This window comes from Strix uralensis, chromosome Z (genome assembly GCF_047716275.1).
Source record: "Strix uralensis isolate ZFMK-TIS-50842 chromosome Z, bStrUra1, whole genome shotgun sequence".
NCBI lineage: Eukaryota > Metazoa > Chordata > Aves > Strigiformes > Strigidae > Strix > Strix uralensis.
In genome coordinates this window covers 67,115,897-67,135,467 of record NC_134012.1, presented here as the reverse complement: position 1 = coordinate 67,135,467, position 19,571 = coordinate 67,115,897, and the positions used below count along the sequence as shown (strand labels likewise).

The 19,571-nt window shown below is 43.1% G+C and overlaps 1 protein-coding gene across 7 annotated transcripts in view; it reads left to right on the top strand.

The window, feature by feature from the left end:
* PSD3 (pleckstrin and Sec7 domain containing 3) overlaps positions 1-19,571 on the top strand; it is a 111,554-nt gene that overhangs the window by 67,700 nt on the left and 24,283 nt on the right. For all 7 annotated transcript variants that reach the window (XM_074855390.1, XM_074855389.1, XM_074855387.1 and 4 more), the window contains 3 exons: positions 8,059-8,102; positions 16,441-16,634; positions 19,130-19,200. In XM_074855390.1, the coding sequence (XP_074711491.1) occupies positions 8,059-8,102; positions 16,441-16,634; positions 19,130-19,200 (309 nt within the window). The remainder of the gene's footprint in view (positions 1-8,058; positions 8,103-16,440; positions 16,635-19,129; positions 19,201-19,571) is intronic.

Here is a 19,571-nt window from a genome sequence, read left to right as displayed (position 1 = left end):
CCTGGGAACCCCTGGCAAGAGCTTTAATAGCTGTCTCCCTCCCAAAGGTGCTTCATGCCTCCAAGGGTTAGATGAACTTTATGCAGTGACCAAATATGGCTCTAATTTCATTCCTATTGCAAATTGATTCTGGCTTGGAATTAGAAGATGCAACCATTTGCAAAGGTGTGTTGAATGAGGCTGAAATATTTCGGAGTGTCAGCTAAAGGCATTTAACCATGTCTTGTGTTTGTGTGCATGCAAAGAAGTGGGTACATACATGAATCTTCCTGTACTTGTCCCTTCCCTTAATCTCATATCTGTCCTGAGAGACACCTCCTCTGCTATGGTGAAAAGATCCCAATGCTGCACAGTAGTTCCTAGCACATCACTCTCTGCCAGCTTACAGGTTTTATGATATTTCAGAGCCTCAGCTGCAGATCTTTAATGGCAGAGTAGTGCAAATATAAATAAATATTTTATTCAGTCCAATTTCAGGAACCTCTCTTCTGAGGGCCTTGTTGACCATAACTAAGAAATAGCGTACTGCTAAGGTTGTGGCAGAGAAATAGCATGACCATCATTCTTGGGCTGTTGCTGATGCAGTATCTGCTACTCCAGCAAATGCTAAAGTAAAGGCTGCATCTTGCAGGTGCTCTGCGACCCTGCTGTTGTGATCACTTTCACCCTAGGCATGGGAATAATTGCATGATATTCCCTAGGAGGTTTTATGTATGAAAAGTCTCTGCATATGGTGGAAATTTGGCGCTTTTGACATTGGGTGAATCACTTAATCTCTCTACCTCTGTTCTCTCTCCCAGGTTTTGTGTCTGCTGTCTATGCATGGTGTAATGTCCTCAGGGCAGGGACTTTCTCCCAGGGATGGTGTCTGACACAGTTAGCAACTGCAGTAATGAATGGTCTGTGTTCATCCCTCTGTGGGATTCACATTTCTGCCTCCAGAGTGCTGTAGGTTTTTGTGTGAGAGATACCTACTTCTCCTGACTAGCTCAGTAAGTTGGGAAGCATACTGCAGCTTTGTTTTTGCTTGTAGTACTGTTTTCTTATTTCATACAAGGCATTTGTATCTGTGGAGCATCTAAGACCTGTAAAAGCTGTGTTAGGGAGGACTGAGAAGATCCCTGCATGCCACTGATTGTCTTGTGATTTTGGGCAGCCCTGTCTTTCCCCCTTCTGTTCTTTTTCTGCCCCTCTATTTTGCTAAGATGTCACTGATTTAGAGAACTGATTTATATTTGAGCTTTAGCTCTTCTGTACTTTTGTTGGTGGAAGAGACCTGGAAGTTGTTGCCAATGTGTAGTGCAGCAGGGATACTTTTTATCAGTATAAGTCTGTGTGTGTGACTGTGTGTCACCTCTCATGAAATGTCTTTAAGTTCTAGGCTGGGCCTTCTGGGCAGTAGTGCCCCGTAGGTCCTCTCAGTCTCAAGCAGGGCTTGATTTGTAGTCTTGTCCTCTTCCATATTTCTGTGGATGTTTTGCCCTTTGTGTCCGGACTGCTTTGTATTTTATCTGCTCCCCATACAAAGTAATTAAAATGCTCAAGACCTGTTTCTGTGACAGCTTCAGCTGACTTAGGACAGCAGGCAGGTTTAACCCATTTGTGCCTCAGAAACATACTCCTCTGATACTTTGCATTTAACATGACTCAGCCTATTTTGCTGAGCTAGTGAGTATTATATATCCTTATGGTCTAGTCAGTATGAACAAAGCACCAACATGGTGCCTTGCATATGAGGTCTGCCTGCTGCCAGCATCAAAGATGTAATTACAAATTACATCTACATTTAGAGCCCAAGGACCTACCATCTCTGTGAAGAACATCAGGTAGTGCTTCTGTGCACACATGTGTACAAGCATGCACATGTATGTATAGAGGCTCCACTAGGGTGATGCATCCTGGATGTGTATTACAGGCAGGCCTCAGGCCAGCAGGAGAACCTGGGAAAAAGAGACTGTGAATCGATCTACCATTGTCCGTTGTTCTCTGGGAAGTAGGCTCAAACCCAAGTTGCCTGCAAGGTGAGTCAGAGGACCTTAAGATGATCCGTGTGACCCAGCGTGCTCAGGAGTCTCTCCTCCTGACAGCCTGTTTTCCTACAATCATGGACTGAATTGCAGAGTGCCTGTGCCTATCCTGCCTGCAAATGCGCAGGGCCAATAAAACAATTTCTGAAATAGGCTGTGTAGGTGCTCCACTATCAAGAAACACTTCTCTAGTCTTTTCTCTGTGCACCCATAATAATTCAGTATGCTGCCTTTACCAATAACAGTGATGAAACTCCAGCAAGTACAGAACAAATCTTTTTGAGCAACCCCCATGTATTGATTTTACAGAGGACACATATCTTGTGTGGCATTAATTTCTTGGCTCTCAGGAGCCCCAGCTAACCACCCTTTTCTGTTTTATGATGATGTATCTGGCACAATCTTTCCTTCTTTTTTTCTTTCTCCCCCTGACAAACCAGATTTTTAACAGAGGAGTTTCTCTTAGAAATGTTCTCCTCCAGTTGGTGACGCACTTGAAATTCCCTGGGTGAAATGATCTCCTTTCCTTCCCCCTAAAACATTCCTATCAACCCTATCTCCACCCACACCAAAACAACATTCATCGGTTCCATATGCTGCTGAACAGCTCTGAGCTGTTTTATGAATAATGTATGCTGGCTTGTTAGAAGAGCGTTTGTTGTACAAACCAGTGGAATTTGAAATTGAGACTGATACCAGCAGACATGCTGTGCTGTGCACTAATGCACAGGCTTCTTGGGGTACTACTCTGGTATCCTTGCTGCATCCTTGTCAGAAGGGGGAAAATGTGCAAGACATCAGGGGCATGTGGGCTTTGAGACTGACAAGGAACTATATGCACTCAGTGATCAGAGCCTTCATCCTCACCTTGCCAGGTGTTACAGATCCGTGCATGAGGACAGGAGAAAATTTCAAGATCTGGGTTTTGGGGGAGGGTGACGAATAGGAGGTGGTGGAGCAGTATGGATCTGTATTGAAGCAACAGTTCTGGGGAAGAGTCAACGTTCAGGTAGTCACCTAAACAGCAAAGTGGGAGTGGTATATAACAATGTATTGCACCTTATCCAAACCTGGCAGAAAGCAATGACACAGACACACACGCTGGTCCAAAGGCACGTTAACGCCTATCAGGACTGCATGCAGACACCTGCGATGTCTCATATCTGTTGCCTCTGTAACCTGTTTTATTTTTGTAGAGTTCTGCTACTTTTGTTGTTTTTCTCCCCTCTAATAAACCACTTACGGTGGGAGCTGGACTGGTGCCTGGCTGACTGCTGTTGTCCCAGGGGCAGAGCCAATGGATGGGTGGTGAGTGACTGGGGGAGGTGCTGAACTTCTGACTGAGCACATCTTTGCCCAGAGGTGTGACTGGGGCTTCCTTGGCTGCCTAGGATCTGCTGTGCTGCTACCAGCTATAGGTGAAGAAGAAATGTCCCCAGACAGAGAGACTGATTCTGACTGTGGCTGCAGGAGTAGGGTGGCAGGGGCCTGGGTCAGAGAGTACAAGTGCATCCCTGTGCTGGGGGCTGCAAAAGCCACCCGGGGTATCTCTTGTAATGGTCAGATGGTCATTCACCCCATGACAACTTCAGAAATCAGGGTGGAACTGGGTATGAGCAGAGAGCCTGGGAAATAAAAATGGGAGAAGGCAGACTGGGTCATCCCTGCTGGCTCTCTGTTTTGGTTTTGCCTGTTCACCTGCTTTCAGCAGGCATTTCTGGCTCCTTCTCTTGTGCATGGAGCAGGTATAAGAAATACCTGCCGTGTATTCCTTTGTCTCTTGGCAGGCTTTTCTGGATGGGCTAGTGTGTGCGTAAAGTCAGTAGTAGTCTGTTTCAAGAGCCAGTCCTGTGTTGCTTTTCAAGTGAAGGACTTGCACAGTGCCCCAGGACCTCTTCAACACCCTGCATTCTGCTGGCCAGGCTTTGGGGACCCTGTGCTGACTTGTCACCTAAATGATTTACCAAGGTATCTGGGTAATTTGTTATGTCCCTGTGTGCACACCTGTTTGTGCCTTTCTTTTGTTCACTGCTTCTGCATGTAGAGGCAGCATAGTCAGCAGGTGCCAAGAGCAGCCTTTTTAAATGGGTCCAGTGGTTTGTGCATGTGACAAGGTTTTGAGGGAGGTGAGGGGTGCTGAGACACCTTTTTTTTCTTGGCAGCTTTGTAGAATCAACAGAAGTTTTCAGAGGCACTTGCTGCATAGTTTTGCTTCTTTTTCCAGTTGGAATACAAGTACCAACTGGTGAGAGCATGTGAAAATCTGCACTTTTAGTTGACCTACCTGCTTACCAAAAGGAAAATGGGGATGGAATTCAGCATCTTCTTAGAGTTACAGGCTTCTACTCAGAAAGGAAAGTTTCTTGCCTAGGTTATGAAAAAATATAAATCCCACAAACATGTAACAAATTCCATTGTTTTTTTTTACACTGCAGTCTGCTAAGGGTCAAATTGAAGCTGTAGGAAACAGCACTGGAGTTAAAATAAGGAAGGTGTCTAAGATGTTGCCTGCTATTTTGTTTTATGCAATAGGTAATTTCTTTTATTCTCCCTTCAAAAAGGCATTTGTTTCTCAAAGAAACTGAGAGCAGTGCTGGGCCTCAGGTGTGGTGGACCCAGAGATCAGCAATTCTCAGGAAGAGGAAAGCTTTAAGGAGTAGGTTTTTGCAGTCTGGGTAACAGAGCTTGAGTTGAAGCAGTGAAGGCAGACACTGCTGAGTAGTCGGTAGCTGGAGATTTGGATCCTGCCTACAGTAGCCTTGGGTGCCAAAAGAGATAGAAAGTCTCTCCCCTTTCCAAGTGGTATCGGTCCAGCTTGGAAGATGAGACCCATGACTGCATTGTTCTGGCATTCCCCGCTGTGGTCCAGCCTCCAGTTTTCTGGCTTAGGTAGCAAATTTGCCAAAATCTTCCCAGGCTAGCAGGTAAGAAGCTGTTACTGTTGTCAAACTGTAGGAGTACTGTAAATGAGAGCTTTTTTTTTTTTCCCCCCCAGAGAGAAAACATGAGTTAATAAAACCTGTCCTTGCAGCTAGTTAAGTACAGTGGAAGTCATGTCCCTACCATAACCTCTGATGAGCTTTGTTGCAATTTAGTGAAGCATTTAACTGGTTGTCTCCAAGTTTGTTTGGTTTAATCATACTCTGGAGAAATGTCTGCTGAAGAGCTGCTGTCTGAATCAGGGCCTTGGGAAACAGCCATGAAATAAATGATAGAGCAGGTGCTGGACTGTACACGTCTTTTACTGGTTGCAAATAATGAGAGGAGGAAATTTTTCTTCTCCAGATCATGTGAGAGCCCAGTAGGTATCAGGAAAATGTTAAAAGTGTAAATTGTTTGGAGAAGGAACGTAAAGCAGCTCTGAAAGGCTGTTGAGTCCAGTGGTGAGTGCACAGCCTGGCAGCAGTCTCTGACAGAGGTGGGCTGCAAGCCAGGCATGAGAGCTCAAGTATCTCCATCCCTTGAGAGGTCTCACTGAACCTCCTCTCACTGAGGTCTCACTGAACATCCTCCACAGACACACCAAACATGCCCTGTATACAGTTGCCCAGACTGTGGATACTCTCTAGGGTTTTCTTTCTTTTTTTGTAAATAGCAGAGACTTTCTGTGAGGCTGTATTTGATGCTCTGTGAGGAACACTGTGTCCTTTGTCAGATGTATGCCATATGACTGGGTTGGTGTCTTTTATTCCCTAAAGAAGGAAGATGAAGTCTGGCTCATTAGTAAAGATCAGGACAAACACATGCCACTTTCCACAAGGCAAAAGCCTGGGGCATTTGTTGTTCAGGCACCAATCTGGAGTGCTGCTTTTGTGTGTCCTGCTCTTTGGCTGCAGTGATCCCTAGAGACTTCCATAGCAGCAAAGGCCCATAAAAAGCAGTACTGCACAGGGCAAGTGTTAATTTTCAGAGGTCATGACCCAATCTTGTAAGCATTTGGGCCAGAGAGCAGCATAAGGCATTTCTGATACCCCAGGCCAGGTTTTTGCTATGTTTCAAAAGCTCCAACCAGTGGGGGAAAAAAATGCTGCTTCTGAAAAAATGGGGAGGCAGCTGGGGAAAAAATGCATCCTCTTTGCTTCATATTTGGAAGTAGTTTCTGGCTCAACATGTAAGAGCGTATTTGAATCACAGTAGGAAGAAAAGGACAGATTAAAACAATAAGAGGAGGGCTTTGGCCAAATCGTTAGAAACATAGTGGCTTCTAATAAAAAATATTGAGTGACCCCAGTGTCAACATCAGCTTGTGCAGAAAAACGGAGGTGTGTCTAATTCTGCTGAACTGCTTGCTGCATGGTAGGAGAAATGTTAGCCTTTTCTTTGGCTTTCTTCCTGCAGGGTGGTCTTAAAATCTATTGGTAACTCTCACCTGAAAATTAAGGAAAGTGCCTACAAACTTCCAGCAATGCCCTTCCCTTCACTTTTGGCTGTTTTCCTTTGGATCAGAGCTCATTATACAAGTGTGAAGAAGATAAGATACATAGAAATAGACAGTCAAAACTCCAGAGCTGGAAACATTTCATCATATTGCTGTGAGTAGCACAGCAAAGCCCTGTTGAGTGGTGGGGACCTCTCTCTGCTAGCTCAGTATGGGTAGGATGTGGGATGATTCCTCCTGGTGGTCATATCTGTTCTGTTGCTCTGAGAAACCTACTTTTATGGTACACTGTAACTAAAAGTTGCTGCATGTGTAGCATCAGTGTGAGGGTGAGTTGTACCAGTATGTTTGATCTGCTTGTGTTTGGTTCAATCAAACCAGATTTTCACAGAGCTGAATATTAAGGATCTTCAAATAAACTGTACAAGATTTGGAAAGGAGCCAGTGGATCACAGGATCAGCAGTGGGATATGCTCATGGGATTCTCATTGCAAGTTCATCTGTGGCATGTGCACAAGACTAGTTTCAACTCTTCAGTTTTCCAGATTATTTTTGTTTTGGGTCAGAGTTAAAGCTATTTAAATGCTAATGTTTCTGTTGAGTGTGTTATAGCTATTATAGTATGTGATTTTTCAGGCTTGTTCATACTTGATGTGCTACTTTTTGGTAATCATGTGCATCAACAGTTCTTCTACACGTTAACATATTTTGAGGCTGTGTAGGAGTTATGTGCCAGAGGGAGTAAATCTATCTATGTATATAAGGTAAATTACAAATGTGGATTATAAGTGCGAGAATCAGGGACATTCCATACCAAAATACTTCACTTGAGAGAAGTGGCCTATTTGAAGAACTCCATTAGCTTGTAGTAATAGCAGGCATTTATCCATTGTATGCATCAGCTGCTGGAGGGCTGAAATCAGACACACGTATTCAAGTGATGTATCTACTTCCTCTCAAAAGAAATCCATCCCAACTGTCTGATGTCCACCCAGGCTTAAGTCAGCTCCAGACCCTTTTCTTTGCAGGCTGGTATCAACAACCAAATTGTGACCTTTGCTGTCAAACCTACTGACATTTTTCCTATGAATTGAAAGAGTAACAATGTTAGCAGGCAGCAGACCAAGACATTGATCTTCAAGCACGAAAGCTGCTTATTGTTCATTTTCTGGTTTGCACTTAGAATGTGTTTATGTTTGGGTGTGTGACTGGGAAAGCATTCAGGTGTCTGTGAGGCTCAGGGGCTTTGAGTAGCTATTCTGGCATAGTTTTAAAGGTAAGCCCATATAGTGAACTCTTGGCCCCGTTAACGTCAGTGACAAAAAAATTGCACTATCAGGAATTAAGTTTCACCTTGAATTTCAAGGGTGTAGTCTTGTAGCTTTTGCAGACCTAACAGGGTTATTTTAAAAAAACCCAAACCACAAAAACCTGTTTGAGAAAATTACTGTAATCTCAAACCCTGCATTCTGATAATTTTTCCTTAGATGAGATTTCTGCTCAAGACTACAGTGTTACCATCAGCATATACGGTACTTCCTTGATCAGAGACAGCTCACTTGCTGGTATTAGCTAGGTAATTTTTCTCAACATATTAATGTATATGTAGCAGGGGTCAGACAATAATCCCATCTCATTTCTCTCCCTTTGCAGGCCCTCTACAACTCAATCAAGAATGAGAAGCTGGAATGGGCAGTGTAAGTATACTGTGTAGAAATTAAAATTAGGAGTTTAAAAGTAGTACCTGTGTAGTAATCTGTTTATACCTCCTATGTCACCATCTGAGTGGGCTCCAAAGCCTCTAGAAGACAGCCAGTGTACGTAATGAGTTTTCTTTTCTGTTAATGAATGACCTGGCAATACTGCCTCATCTGTTTCTCCAACAAGGGGACTTGTTAATGATAGGAGCCAACTGCATTTGTAAGGAAAGAGGATGTTTCATTTAGTAGGAAACTTCAGCCTGAAAAGAGAGAAATTAAATCCTCCATTGTTCTATGACTGCATAAATAAAACAGAAGTTGACTTCTCTCTTTATCTTTTGGTACATTATGTCAGAACCACTGAATAGAAACACACATCTTGGATTGAGTTTCTTGATGTTGGTTTATTGTCTTGGTTTGTCTCCTGATTAACTATGGATAACTTGACAACAACCTAATATGAAAGATGATCAATTGGACAAAGTCTGATATTTCCCCCTGTCCTTTGCTGCTTTCGACAGGCTAACACTTGTTAACCATGGAAATACTGCAGGCAAGAAAGAGCTTTAATTTCTGATTGTGTTAAATTGACATTTCTCTGTGCTCAGGTTTCATGTGGTCTAGGTATGCCAGCAGAAGGGTCTGCTTTAGATTTTGCTGCTTGCAGGACAGTAGATTTTGGTGTAAAATAAAAGAAAGATGTCTTTCATCTCTTTTGGCTGTACAAGATGTTTACCTGTGTGGATTTACATATCTGAAACCTCACCTTTCTTGAGAACAATGTGTGTCTGGGATGGATGCTCCTACACCTTTTGTGCTAGAAGTCCTAACAACTGCCATAGATCTTGCAGGCTCATTGGCTTCTGATTTTCAGTTGCAGATGATGAACTTAAAACAAGGAATTTCTTGTCAGGGTGTGCAACCTCACTTAAAAGGGCTGCTGGTCTCAACTGGGATTGCAGCCCCTGTTCAGAAGTGTGTTAGATAATGTCAAAGTAGTGAGGAAGGTGTGCTGCTTAGAGGAATCACCAAGTGCCATCTCAGATGAGCCTCATAAGAAGCATGGTGGGTGACATTTTCCCAGCCTGTGTCTTGGACCTGGAAGATGTGTTAATCTTATGTGTCACAACACCAGACCTGTTTGCAAGACACTCTCTCATAGGTACTTTAGATCTAGCAGAATCCATTATGTGACTTTCTCGATGTCAGAATTTTCCTCCAGCTCTTGCCAAGAGACCATACCGTGTCTAATACACTTGGGCAGCCTCCAGGTGGGAACTGACTCAGGCCTGGCTGTGCTCCCATGAGCTTCAGTCAAGGAGATTTATGAGATAGCTTGCTTCTGTCTAGGTAGTAACTGCTTCGACATTTACATAGTCCAGTCCATGTCCCTTGCTAATGAATTGTTTGGGGAAAAATTGCAAGCAGGCTGGAAGAGGAAGAAATCAGAATTCTTAAATAAGGCTTTGGGATGTGGGTGTAAAGCCACCTTGTCCTAGCAGAATGCTCAAAGGGGCCAATTGTCCATTCCAGTCTGAAGCTCAGACATATAGCTGGGACTGATGTGACAATTACTTTCAATGCTGAGAAAGAAAGCTCATTCTGGGCATAATCAAAGAGATTGTGCCTTTACTTTTAGGACTGAGAGCGCTGGCTGGAAAAGGGAGTGTGAAAATGTTTCTCTTCACTTTCACAGAGATGTGTGCTTGGTGTAAAGTAATCAACCCAAGGAGCCCCAGGACTGCCTGAGCTAGAGGGAGGAAGCACATCACTCTCTTGCTCTGCTGTTGTGATCTGCAGAGAAGGGTTGATAGGAAGGGGACATCGTCAGTTTTTCTGTGATGGAACTGAGGACGATCCTCTCTCCTTTCCAAAGAGTATCCCTTTGCTTCTCTGATGCAGTTGGCAGGGGAAGAGTGGGAGGTAAGGCAAAGGTGGAAATAGGGCTGCAAAACTCAGCATAAGCTCCATTGGGATGCTGGCACCTTGAAGGAATGCTTTTCCCTCAGCCAGAATCCCTTTGAGGATCTAAGACTCTCTCTTTATGAGCAGAGCAACAGTTTAAGAGCTGCTCTGGCAGTACATTATTTGGTGGATTAACGACTGGCAATAAGTCCATAGGCAGGGGAGGATAACAGTGATGAGTAAGATGGAGAAAGACTGCTACACGATCCTTATCTTCCTAGTTACGAGCTGTGTGTGTGGTCCTAAATAGTTTGCTGTCCATTTACAGTAGAATTACAGTCTGATCCAAAGCCCACAGAAAAAATGGCTACTACTGACTTCAATTTTGTAGTCAAGAGAAGTGGCACCTTAATCAGTCGATGTGCTCTGGAGACTTTCAATAGTAGTATTCGTTTATACTTTATGAACCGGGAAGCATGAGTACAGCTCTGGAAGAGAAAATTGCATTACAGTTCTTCTGCAGTAGTTCCAGGTTCAAGTTCTCCAAAAGGTTAAAAGCAAATCATGTACCATGATCTGTAAAATAAACAGACCTGACCTGGAATTTACCCTCAACTGGTGAATGTGGGGTCCTGAATGCACACTCCTTACTTTGCACTGCACCCCCGAAGTCTTTTGGTTACTTTTCACAATAGAACAGCCAGAAGATATTCTACCATTTACTTGGCTTGCCATTTACTTTGCTTGCCATTTCTTCTTGCCTGCCTTGTTGTTCAGTGTCCTGGGAGAAAAGATAAAAGCAGTATGGGAAAACTAACCATGAGAAATATGATTATTCTGTCTTTTGTCCCATTCCATATTTTCTCTCTGCTGCTTACAGTTCTAGTTCTCTCATGTCTCTTGGACTGTGGTTCATTTCTTTGAACAGCAAGTGAAGTACTAAGTAGTGATTGGACCTCACTGAAGTCCTTGACAGAAGTTCCTACTGACTGCAGTGAAGCCACGTACTGTTTCATCCAGTTTGTCCAATGCATCCTGTTTTCAGTATGCTGAGGTCACTGGAACCACCCCAGGAGTGCATGTAGCTCCAATAATTGTGTTGTAATTTTTCATGCTGTTTAAATTTCCCTAAGGGACTTGATATTTCCATGAAACTTTTTCATAGTTGAATGGTGAACTCCTGTTCTTCAACCCTGATGCTACCCATACATGAAATGAATTCAAGATCCTGTGAACATGAGCGGTGAGATTGAGTTGGGTTTGTTTAGTCGGAAAAGGGAGCACTGAGGAGAGGGACCTGAGTGTATTTTTTCCAATGTGTCAAGGCTGTTGCAGAGAAGTGTGCATTACTCTTCACACCCATTGTAAATGGGCTTAAATTTGGAACAAGGGAAGTTTGGGTTCAACATTGAAAAAAGCTTTCTAGCAATAAACCTTTTAAACCAGGACATAGATTTGTTTGGACGAGCTGTGGAAGTGCTTTCACTGTAGGTTTTTGTGATCTGGCCATTCTGTCCAGAATGGGTTAGGAAGAGTGGATCCAGCCTTAAAGGTAGACATGGATTAGTTGACCTCTTAACATCCCTTCAGTCCTGTTGTCTGTAATGTTATGGCCCAGGTTTTGTAGATGTTTCTCGTCCTTTGACTTTTGCACTGGGCATCACCAGCTTTAAACTGAAGAAGAAAAATGAGTTTGATTTCAAAGGCGCCAGAGCTAAATATGTTTTGTTCTCATGATGTCTACATGGAAATGTGGTGGTGAACATTATTGTTGTTGTAATATTATGTCTACTTCCTGTTGAAGGTGACAGGAATAACAAAATCATCATCTTAAAATAGGCTGAATGGTGATCTAGAATTAACATATGAAATCCCAAAGCGCTGCTTACAAGATTGCAAATACCAAATGGCTGCATTTGAGCTAGCTGTATCCTGAAAGCTTTCTCTCAGCAGGACAGTGCAGTTTTCTGGAGAATCACTTGTTTTTTGACTAGTTAATGATACAGTTTTCTTTTCAGAGAAGTTTAAACATGGACATGGTATATTCTTTTTTGTTTTTCTGGACTGCACTGAAAAATCTTCTTCCAGCCAAACCAAAATAGGTCTTTCTGAGACAGTGATGGTGGGAAAGGGCTGCTGCCAAATCCTTTCTGTGTTTCCTGTGGCAAACTGTGACACTGAGACCAGGGTGGCTATAATGACCTCTGTGCTGAAGCTCACCTTTTTCTAGGTCAAACTGAGAAATGTTTCCCCATTATAATTAACTCTTTGTCTTCCAAGTTCTAGGATGTTTCCTGTTTGCAACTTCATGATTGGTTTTAGAGAGGAGTCAGGTGGTAATCACCTGGCTCTCCTTTCTTCTCTCCTCCCTTTGGGAAAGATGCCAAAACTTCTGTCCACTGGTTTCTCAGTTCAGTTTCCTAATACAGATGCTATCAGTTCCACAGATTCATATCATTATATGTTACAAATCTGAATATTTTTTTAAATGCTATTTTTAAAATGGATAAACCCAGCCTTTTGCCATGGCTTATAAGTTTTCTATTTTCTACCTTCCCAGCTTAGTGACTTCAAGTTTTCCAAGGCAGAGCCTCAAATCAGACCATAGAGCATACAAAAATGTTTTTGTTACTGAGAGAACTGGATAGTGGTATTCTCCCAGAAGACAAAAAAGGAACTTTCTTCTATAGTGTCTTTTTGGGGAGAGGCAAAAATATATTTCTTCACCAAAATGGCAACATCTGCATTTTTGTATGTTTTTCAAATTTGCATGTTTAAGAATAAGAGGCAAACTCTTTCTGGTTGCCAGTGATCATGCATTTGGGAAGGAAAACATTGCTGTTTCAATGCTGTGTCTTCAAGGGATAGAGCAAGCAGATCCTGGCCTTGGTGTGCTGGTTTTCATGGGCAGCCAGTGCCCTGGTTACTGCTCTGTCTGCAGGTCCTTTTCCAAAGAAACAAGCTAAGGGAGGTGGAACTGAAGCTCCTTGTTTTGGGAAACCTTGCAAATATCACATCATAAGCAGAGTCTTGGAGAAACTGTACAGGTGATAGCATTTTCCTGTCGCTAGTACCCTGCAGAGCAGAGACACTAGTAGGTCCCATTTTCCATCCATCCCTTCTACAAGAGCGTTCACAGCCATCAGCCCCTTTCAGTCATCACAGAGAGGGGTCACCAGAGAAATCGCTTCCAGACCCAGACCAGCAATGATCTCCCTCTGCTGATCAAAGACAGAAAATCTCTTAGGACTTCTGCAAACCTAAGTGGACCCTCATTATGATGTCTTGCTACTGAAAGGTGTGTTGGAACCAACATGTTCTTTTTTTTTTTTTCCACAAAGGCAGAAAGATTGTGCTATTTTCTGTACCAAATAGAAAGGCACTGAGCCTGCCCCTGATAAGGACCTGAGCTCTGTCTGTGTAACACTAGATCCATGACTCTGAACATACCTGCACAGAGACACCACCCACTGACTCTTATCCCTGCATCACTGAAGGCCTTCATGCTGGGGATGTTACAGGAGTTGAATCATCTGTGAGAGCCGTCTGAGGATGAGGAGGTAGTTGCGTCCCTCACAGGATAGGGTTTCAAACAAAGACCAATTTTCAGGTGTATGTATACAGAAGTCAGCTGAATTTTCTGCAGCTCTTCCTTCTTGCAACCATATCCAAAAGGCTAGTGAGGAGTAAGGTCAAATTGTTACATCCTATCCAGGACCTATCTATTCAGCCAGCTTTGGTAGGTATGTAAGCAAAGGCTAATATGTGAACTGCTGCTTTGAAACTCCTCCCAATCGTCCTTTCTTCTTACGCTTGACCACTGAAACAACATGGAGTATTTGGTGAAGTAAGTCCCAGATCTCTTGGTTTTATTTCCACTGGGGCTTCATACTCAAGATCAGAGGAAGATAGAGGCTCCTTTTAGTTCTGTTTTCTCAGCTGTTCATCCGTTTCTCATTCTCTGTAATGAGTCTGCTTTGCCCCTCTGATTCCTTTCATTGCGTCTTACAGATTGGCTTGTGCATCTTGACCTAATGCATCTTGTCAGAGCACTCCACTCTCACAGGTGCCTGAGTCTTCTGAGTCTTAAGGATGTCCCATTTTCAATGACAGATTAAAGGACCAATTAAAGGTTTGTTCAGTGCTACTAGCAGTCATGACAACAGATGCCATTTTGTCCTTGTCTGCCCTGTCTGTCTTTTAAAGAATTCTTGTTTAATAGTTGCCCCAAAGATGCTGAATTTGATAGCACTGCCCCCAACACTAGTGGTGTCCAGGATCCCCAGGATTGCTTATCACAATACCTGTGGCTGCTTGGATAAGGGCACTGGTTGCAGTAGGTCTCTGCTGACAAGGAGATATCCACTGTGTCCTTGGCTGAGATCCCAGAATGCACAAGGCACTTCTGTGTGACAAATCAGCCCGAGTGCTTGTGTCCTCTGAGAGATTTTAGTCTGGATTATGTATCACAGACTTGTATTGAGAGAATTTGCTCCTGGAATGAACATATATCTAAAACATGTGTCACACAATGGTCCAGACTTGCCAGCAGCTAGGAAGTGAGGCAGACACAGGAAGGGTGGGGACAATCAAAACTGACAGAAATTCATACACTTTTTCAGTTGGGAGAGGGCTTCAATCAAAGCATGCTTTGAGCAACAAAACCTTTTTGCAGCGCTCTGTTCTGGAGTGGGAAAACACATATTGATAGGCTGAAAAATGCAAGGACTGCTCTCAGTTGCAGGAATCAGATCTTCGGGTAAAAGTTTTGTTCCTCTTAATAAGGCAACACCATGAAGGTATGGTGCACCACCTTGGCTATATCTCTACAACTGTTACTGTCTGGCACCTTTGTGTGACTCTCAGGCCCAACGTTGATGTGTGGCATCTGTATCCATACTGTTGAAAAGTCTTATTCTCTGAAAGAAGATACTTGCCTTTGTACTGCCTGTTGGGTTGGTCCTTGACTGTGCTGATTCCTAAACGGTGTCTGGAAATTGTTTGGGAGTGTGCTGGGCTGAGACCATGCCAAGCACAAAGTAGAATGAGGTGATCAAAGTCAAATGCCTGGGAACATTCCCTGGTGCTGCTGAGTTCACTAATATAGTCTCCGTGTCTCTGGATTTGGTTTCCGTGTTGTCAAACCACCTTATTATTGTTGTATGTCCTCAGACTAAGTTATTCCCTAGAAGACCATTTCAGCAGAGATCAGGATAACACAGACTGTGGCTCTAGCCTGCAGCTCTTGGAGGACATTTCTTTGGATGGTCATTCCCATAAGCAGACATGGTTGCAGTGTGTCCCAAAAGGAGCTTTTTGGACTGACCTATGCCCTGCTAATCCTCATCCGATACATGCGTTTAAATGCATGCACGTGATTGGAAGGTCTGCCTCAGCTTGCTTTCTCTGCTGATCATCTTGGGTCAGGTGAGACGCAGCAGTTTGAAGTCCACCCCTGCTATTAGCTATCATTACTCAAGTGATAATGATTTTTTTTTTTTTAATGAGGTGCTGGTTTTAGGACAAGCATTGCTACCATGACTTTCCAATGACAGCCTTCATCCTCCCTGACATAACCTTTCCCAGTCACCTGGAGGGGAATGTGTGAGGACTTCAAAGGACCCAGGGCTGCTCTGTAATCTGACACTAACTGTGGTTTGTCCAGATATACCATCCACTCAGATTAGTGGCCTGTTCTCTGAAAACCATCCTACTCTTGTGATGGACACCCTTTGTTTACTAGTTTGCCTGGTCCTTTTTGCCTTTGGCTATGACTAGTAAAAAGGCATTTGTCAGTTAGGCAATGCTTGTGACTTGCTGAAATGGGTTGCATTGTTGTCCCCAAGAGCTGTGTTGAATACATTACCCTAATAAGTAACATTTTGAGCAGCATTTTGTTTCTAAAATACAGATAACATAATTCACCCAGTGTAGTTTTTATTTTTAAATTACTACTTCTACGCTAGTCTGCGGAGGAAAATAAGGAGAAGTAGGTAGAGTCTGTATTTTGTGTGTTAAGTTAAGGGGTAAGCCACAGTGATCTGTAGTAATTTAATTCTTTTCATCTACATGTGAACTCATGAAGAAACTGGAGATTTTTCAGGAGTGCCCAACAGGCAAATATTTCCCATTTTAGCACTCAAGTAGAATTAAAAATAGGTGAGGTTGGAGGACACAGAACACTCTTGAAATCCTGCCTTTTGAGACTGTAAAAGAGCAACATGGGCTTTTTTGAAAATGCTGGGTGAGCTAGGTGAACTGAAGCTTTGCTATAATCCAACTATATTTTGATATATATCTAGGTTTCTCCCTAAATAGGGCCCTCTATAGAGACAGAAGTGTGTTTTGACAAGGAGTGTGCAAGAATTCCTGAAATGAAACTTTGCTGGTCAGCCCCTTGCTCATGATTGGTTTTCACTGCTTTTTTAAGGGATGAAGAGGAGAAAAAAAAGTCTCACTCAGATGGTACAGATGAAAAGGATAATGGAAGCCAGACGAAGGCTGTCAGTCGAATTGGCAACTCAAATAACCCGTTTCTGGACATCCCTCATGACCCCAATGCTGCTGTGTATAAAACTGGATTTCTGGCTCGGAAAATCCATGCAGATATGGATGGAAAGAAAAGTGAGTATCTCTCACCCTTAGCATCTCATTTTCTTGTTATCTCTGCATATTGCTACTTACAATGAGCCCATGTGCTTCTCAAGGCAAATAGTGCTGCTTCATTAGGGGAAATTGCAGCAATAACAAACAACGCAGCAATTGGATTATCACACTCTCACTATTAGGCCAGGATTTACAATGTTCAGTCCCATTTGCAGCAGCTCTAATGCACGGGCATAATAAGTAATGTGATACAGCAAAGCAATGTTAATCTTTTGTGCTAGAAGAAAATGAATCTCATGGTTTACAGAAGAGAAAACAATTTCAAGTGAATTATAGTAGCTGTTGCATAGTAGTTTGATAATTCTCTTTTTCCTTATGTGACACCAGATTGTTTTAAATCTTCCCTCCCCCCTGGGTCTGTCTTTAAAGGAAGGCTGTTATTTATCTCTTCTTGGAAGATGCTGTAACTGTTCCCTTCCCTACTTTCCCAGCCTCGGGTCACATACCCAGTGAAGTTCAGCAGCTTTTGGTAGCAGCTAGATTTATTCAATGCAGTTCCTCCCTGCCCCTTTTTTGTAATAATCCTGCTGCGTCTCCTACTTAAATTATCCTCTTCTTGTCCTACTTCTGTTTGTGGTGCACTAATTTTCGAAGGCCTCTGATTTGTCTGTGTGTTTTGTTGATGGAATATCTTCATTTGTTTGTTTACTATTGATCTTGGAAGCAGACTACTCAGAGCATCTGTATTTTCCCCAATTGTTGTGATGATCACCTACTCGTGGTTCACACTGTTTGGCTGAATCCTGAAGGCAAAGTCTGACTTTGTGATGGTTTTTGGGTAACTGCAACTCTCTTAGCTGGGCTAAGCTCTTTGGTGTTTGCATGTTTTGCTAGTATATTTTAGATGTTACAATTGGAGGTTGCAGTTTTCAAGCTGGAGGCTGACAGCTGGACAACTAAATCCAAACAGAGATGTTGAAATCAAACTGACCTCATTCTTTGTGATGACTGGATGCTCTGAATAGGTTCCTCTATTAAACTTCCATTTATTTAACCTTAATAAGTAACTGTATCTAGTTGCCTTTATTAACTTATTTCTTTAATGATAAGTAGTCAGAATTGCTCATTATTCAGAACACTGGATGCTGGCATTTGGGGGATAATCTTTTTTGAGTAATGTAATTTGGGCATGTTTTTGGAAATTTCCTGTGCATCTTAGAGGTCTGTCTCTCACTGTCGTACAGCTCTTGAAAAAGTTACATTCTGACTTCCAGTTGCAAGTAAAATGAAACTCAATTTTTGGAAGTTAGTTAGACCTTTTCGTATTTCATTTCCTAATGAAGTTGTTGCAGGGCAGAGATCAGCTTGTGCGGAATTGATATTGAAGTGATGTGCTAGCATGCTATATGTATTTTCTCAGGAAGGAGTACAGAGGGCTAAAGCACTTAGGCAGTCTAGAGGAGAAGGGTGTAACAGGGACCAATAGCTGGAAGCTGAACTGAACAGATGCTGATGAGAAATAACGCCCTTCACGTGTGTTTAGAATGATTAACCTCTGGAGCAAGGACTGATAACCTCTTTACCATCGCTTGCTGTCTTCAGATCAGAATGGGATGCCTTTTATAGCATGATGCTTTAGTTGTGCATGGATTATTGATTTCATTATAGAGGCAAGTGGATGCTGGTCAGTGGTGTGTGCTTGGTGGAGAGTGATCTTAGATGTAGGCTTCTAGTCTCTGGCACTGTGACTGTACAGCCTATGCCTTCTGTTCCTCTATTGCAGCTGAATTTCAAACTGAACCTTCATGCTGAATCCCCTTTTCTTTTGTTTTCTTTTTTCTTTTTTTTCCCCACTGCTTGTTTCTAGGAATTTGTGGGCTGGATATGTTGTCTCTGTTGCATTCTTCAGTTTCTAACTTACTGCAGGTTTCTTGAGGTGTGGGGTTTTTTTTTTGTTTCTTAGGATTTTGTTTGGTTCTCCTCTCCTTTCTCTTCTTTGGCTTCCCCTGTGGTTGCAGGAAGAGGGGAAGGGACTAAGAAGCCATCTGACCACTCAGTGCCAACTCAGGTGTGCAGCAGTGACAAGGGTGAAGGATGCTCTTGAGATGCACTGCTTTTTGAGCAGTGCCCCATTGGTCCTGAGCAGTGCCTGCCAGACTGCTGCGGCATGGAGAAAGGGCGTTTCCTTCTGAAAACTGCCATGGTGCAGAGCTCAGACCTAACTGTGTAGGGGCAGTGTGTGCCTGCCTGCAAGAGCACAAAGACTGGATCTCTCTGCCCTGCTTTCTGCACTGCTGCTAGTCCCTTCTGATCCAGTCCAGGGCTGTCGTCAGGGTTGTTTTATTATGCTCTCACACAGTAGGTATCTGCAGGCACTGTGCTGAGTTGCATTGTCCTCTGAAAAGGAGAGTACAAAGGAGGTTTAACATGGGACTAATGTAGCTCTCCTGTTGCCTAGACAAAGTGTAAAAATGGATCCAATTTAAATGGGTTTTCATTCGCTTTCTTTGCAGCTCCCCGGGGAAAGAGAGGCTGGAAAACCTTTTATGCTGTGCTGAAGGGAACGGTCCTGTACTTGCAGAAGGTAGGGGAAATCAGTGTCTTTTGGAAACTAATTAAACAGAGATAGTGCAGCAGGCAGGCATCTTCTCTGCTCTCACAGCCTACCTCCGGCTCCTTTCCCTCTGACACACGGTTGTAGCTGCTCTCTTTGCCCCCCCACCCTGTTTACATACACATTCAGGCATGAATCCTTTCATTGACACCCTTCCCCTTTTCACACTTTCAAGATCAGTTCCATTGTCCCCATCCACATGTGCACACTATCAGTTCCACTTCATACCATTGCTGTCACTCATGGCTGAAAAAATAGCCAGCTTCACCAGCAAAGACATCTCTGTCTTGCACACATTCCTCTAGGCTGCTTTTTAACATTTCATTTCATACATATGACTT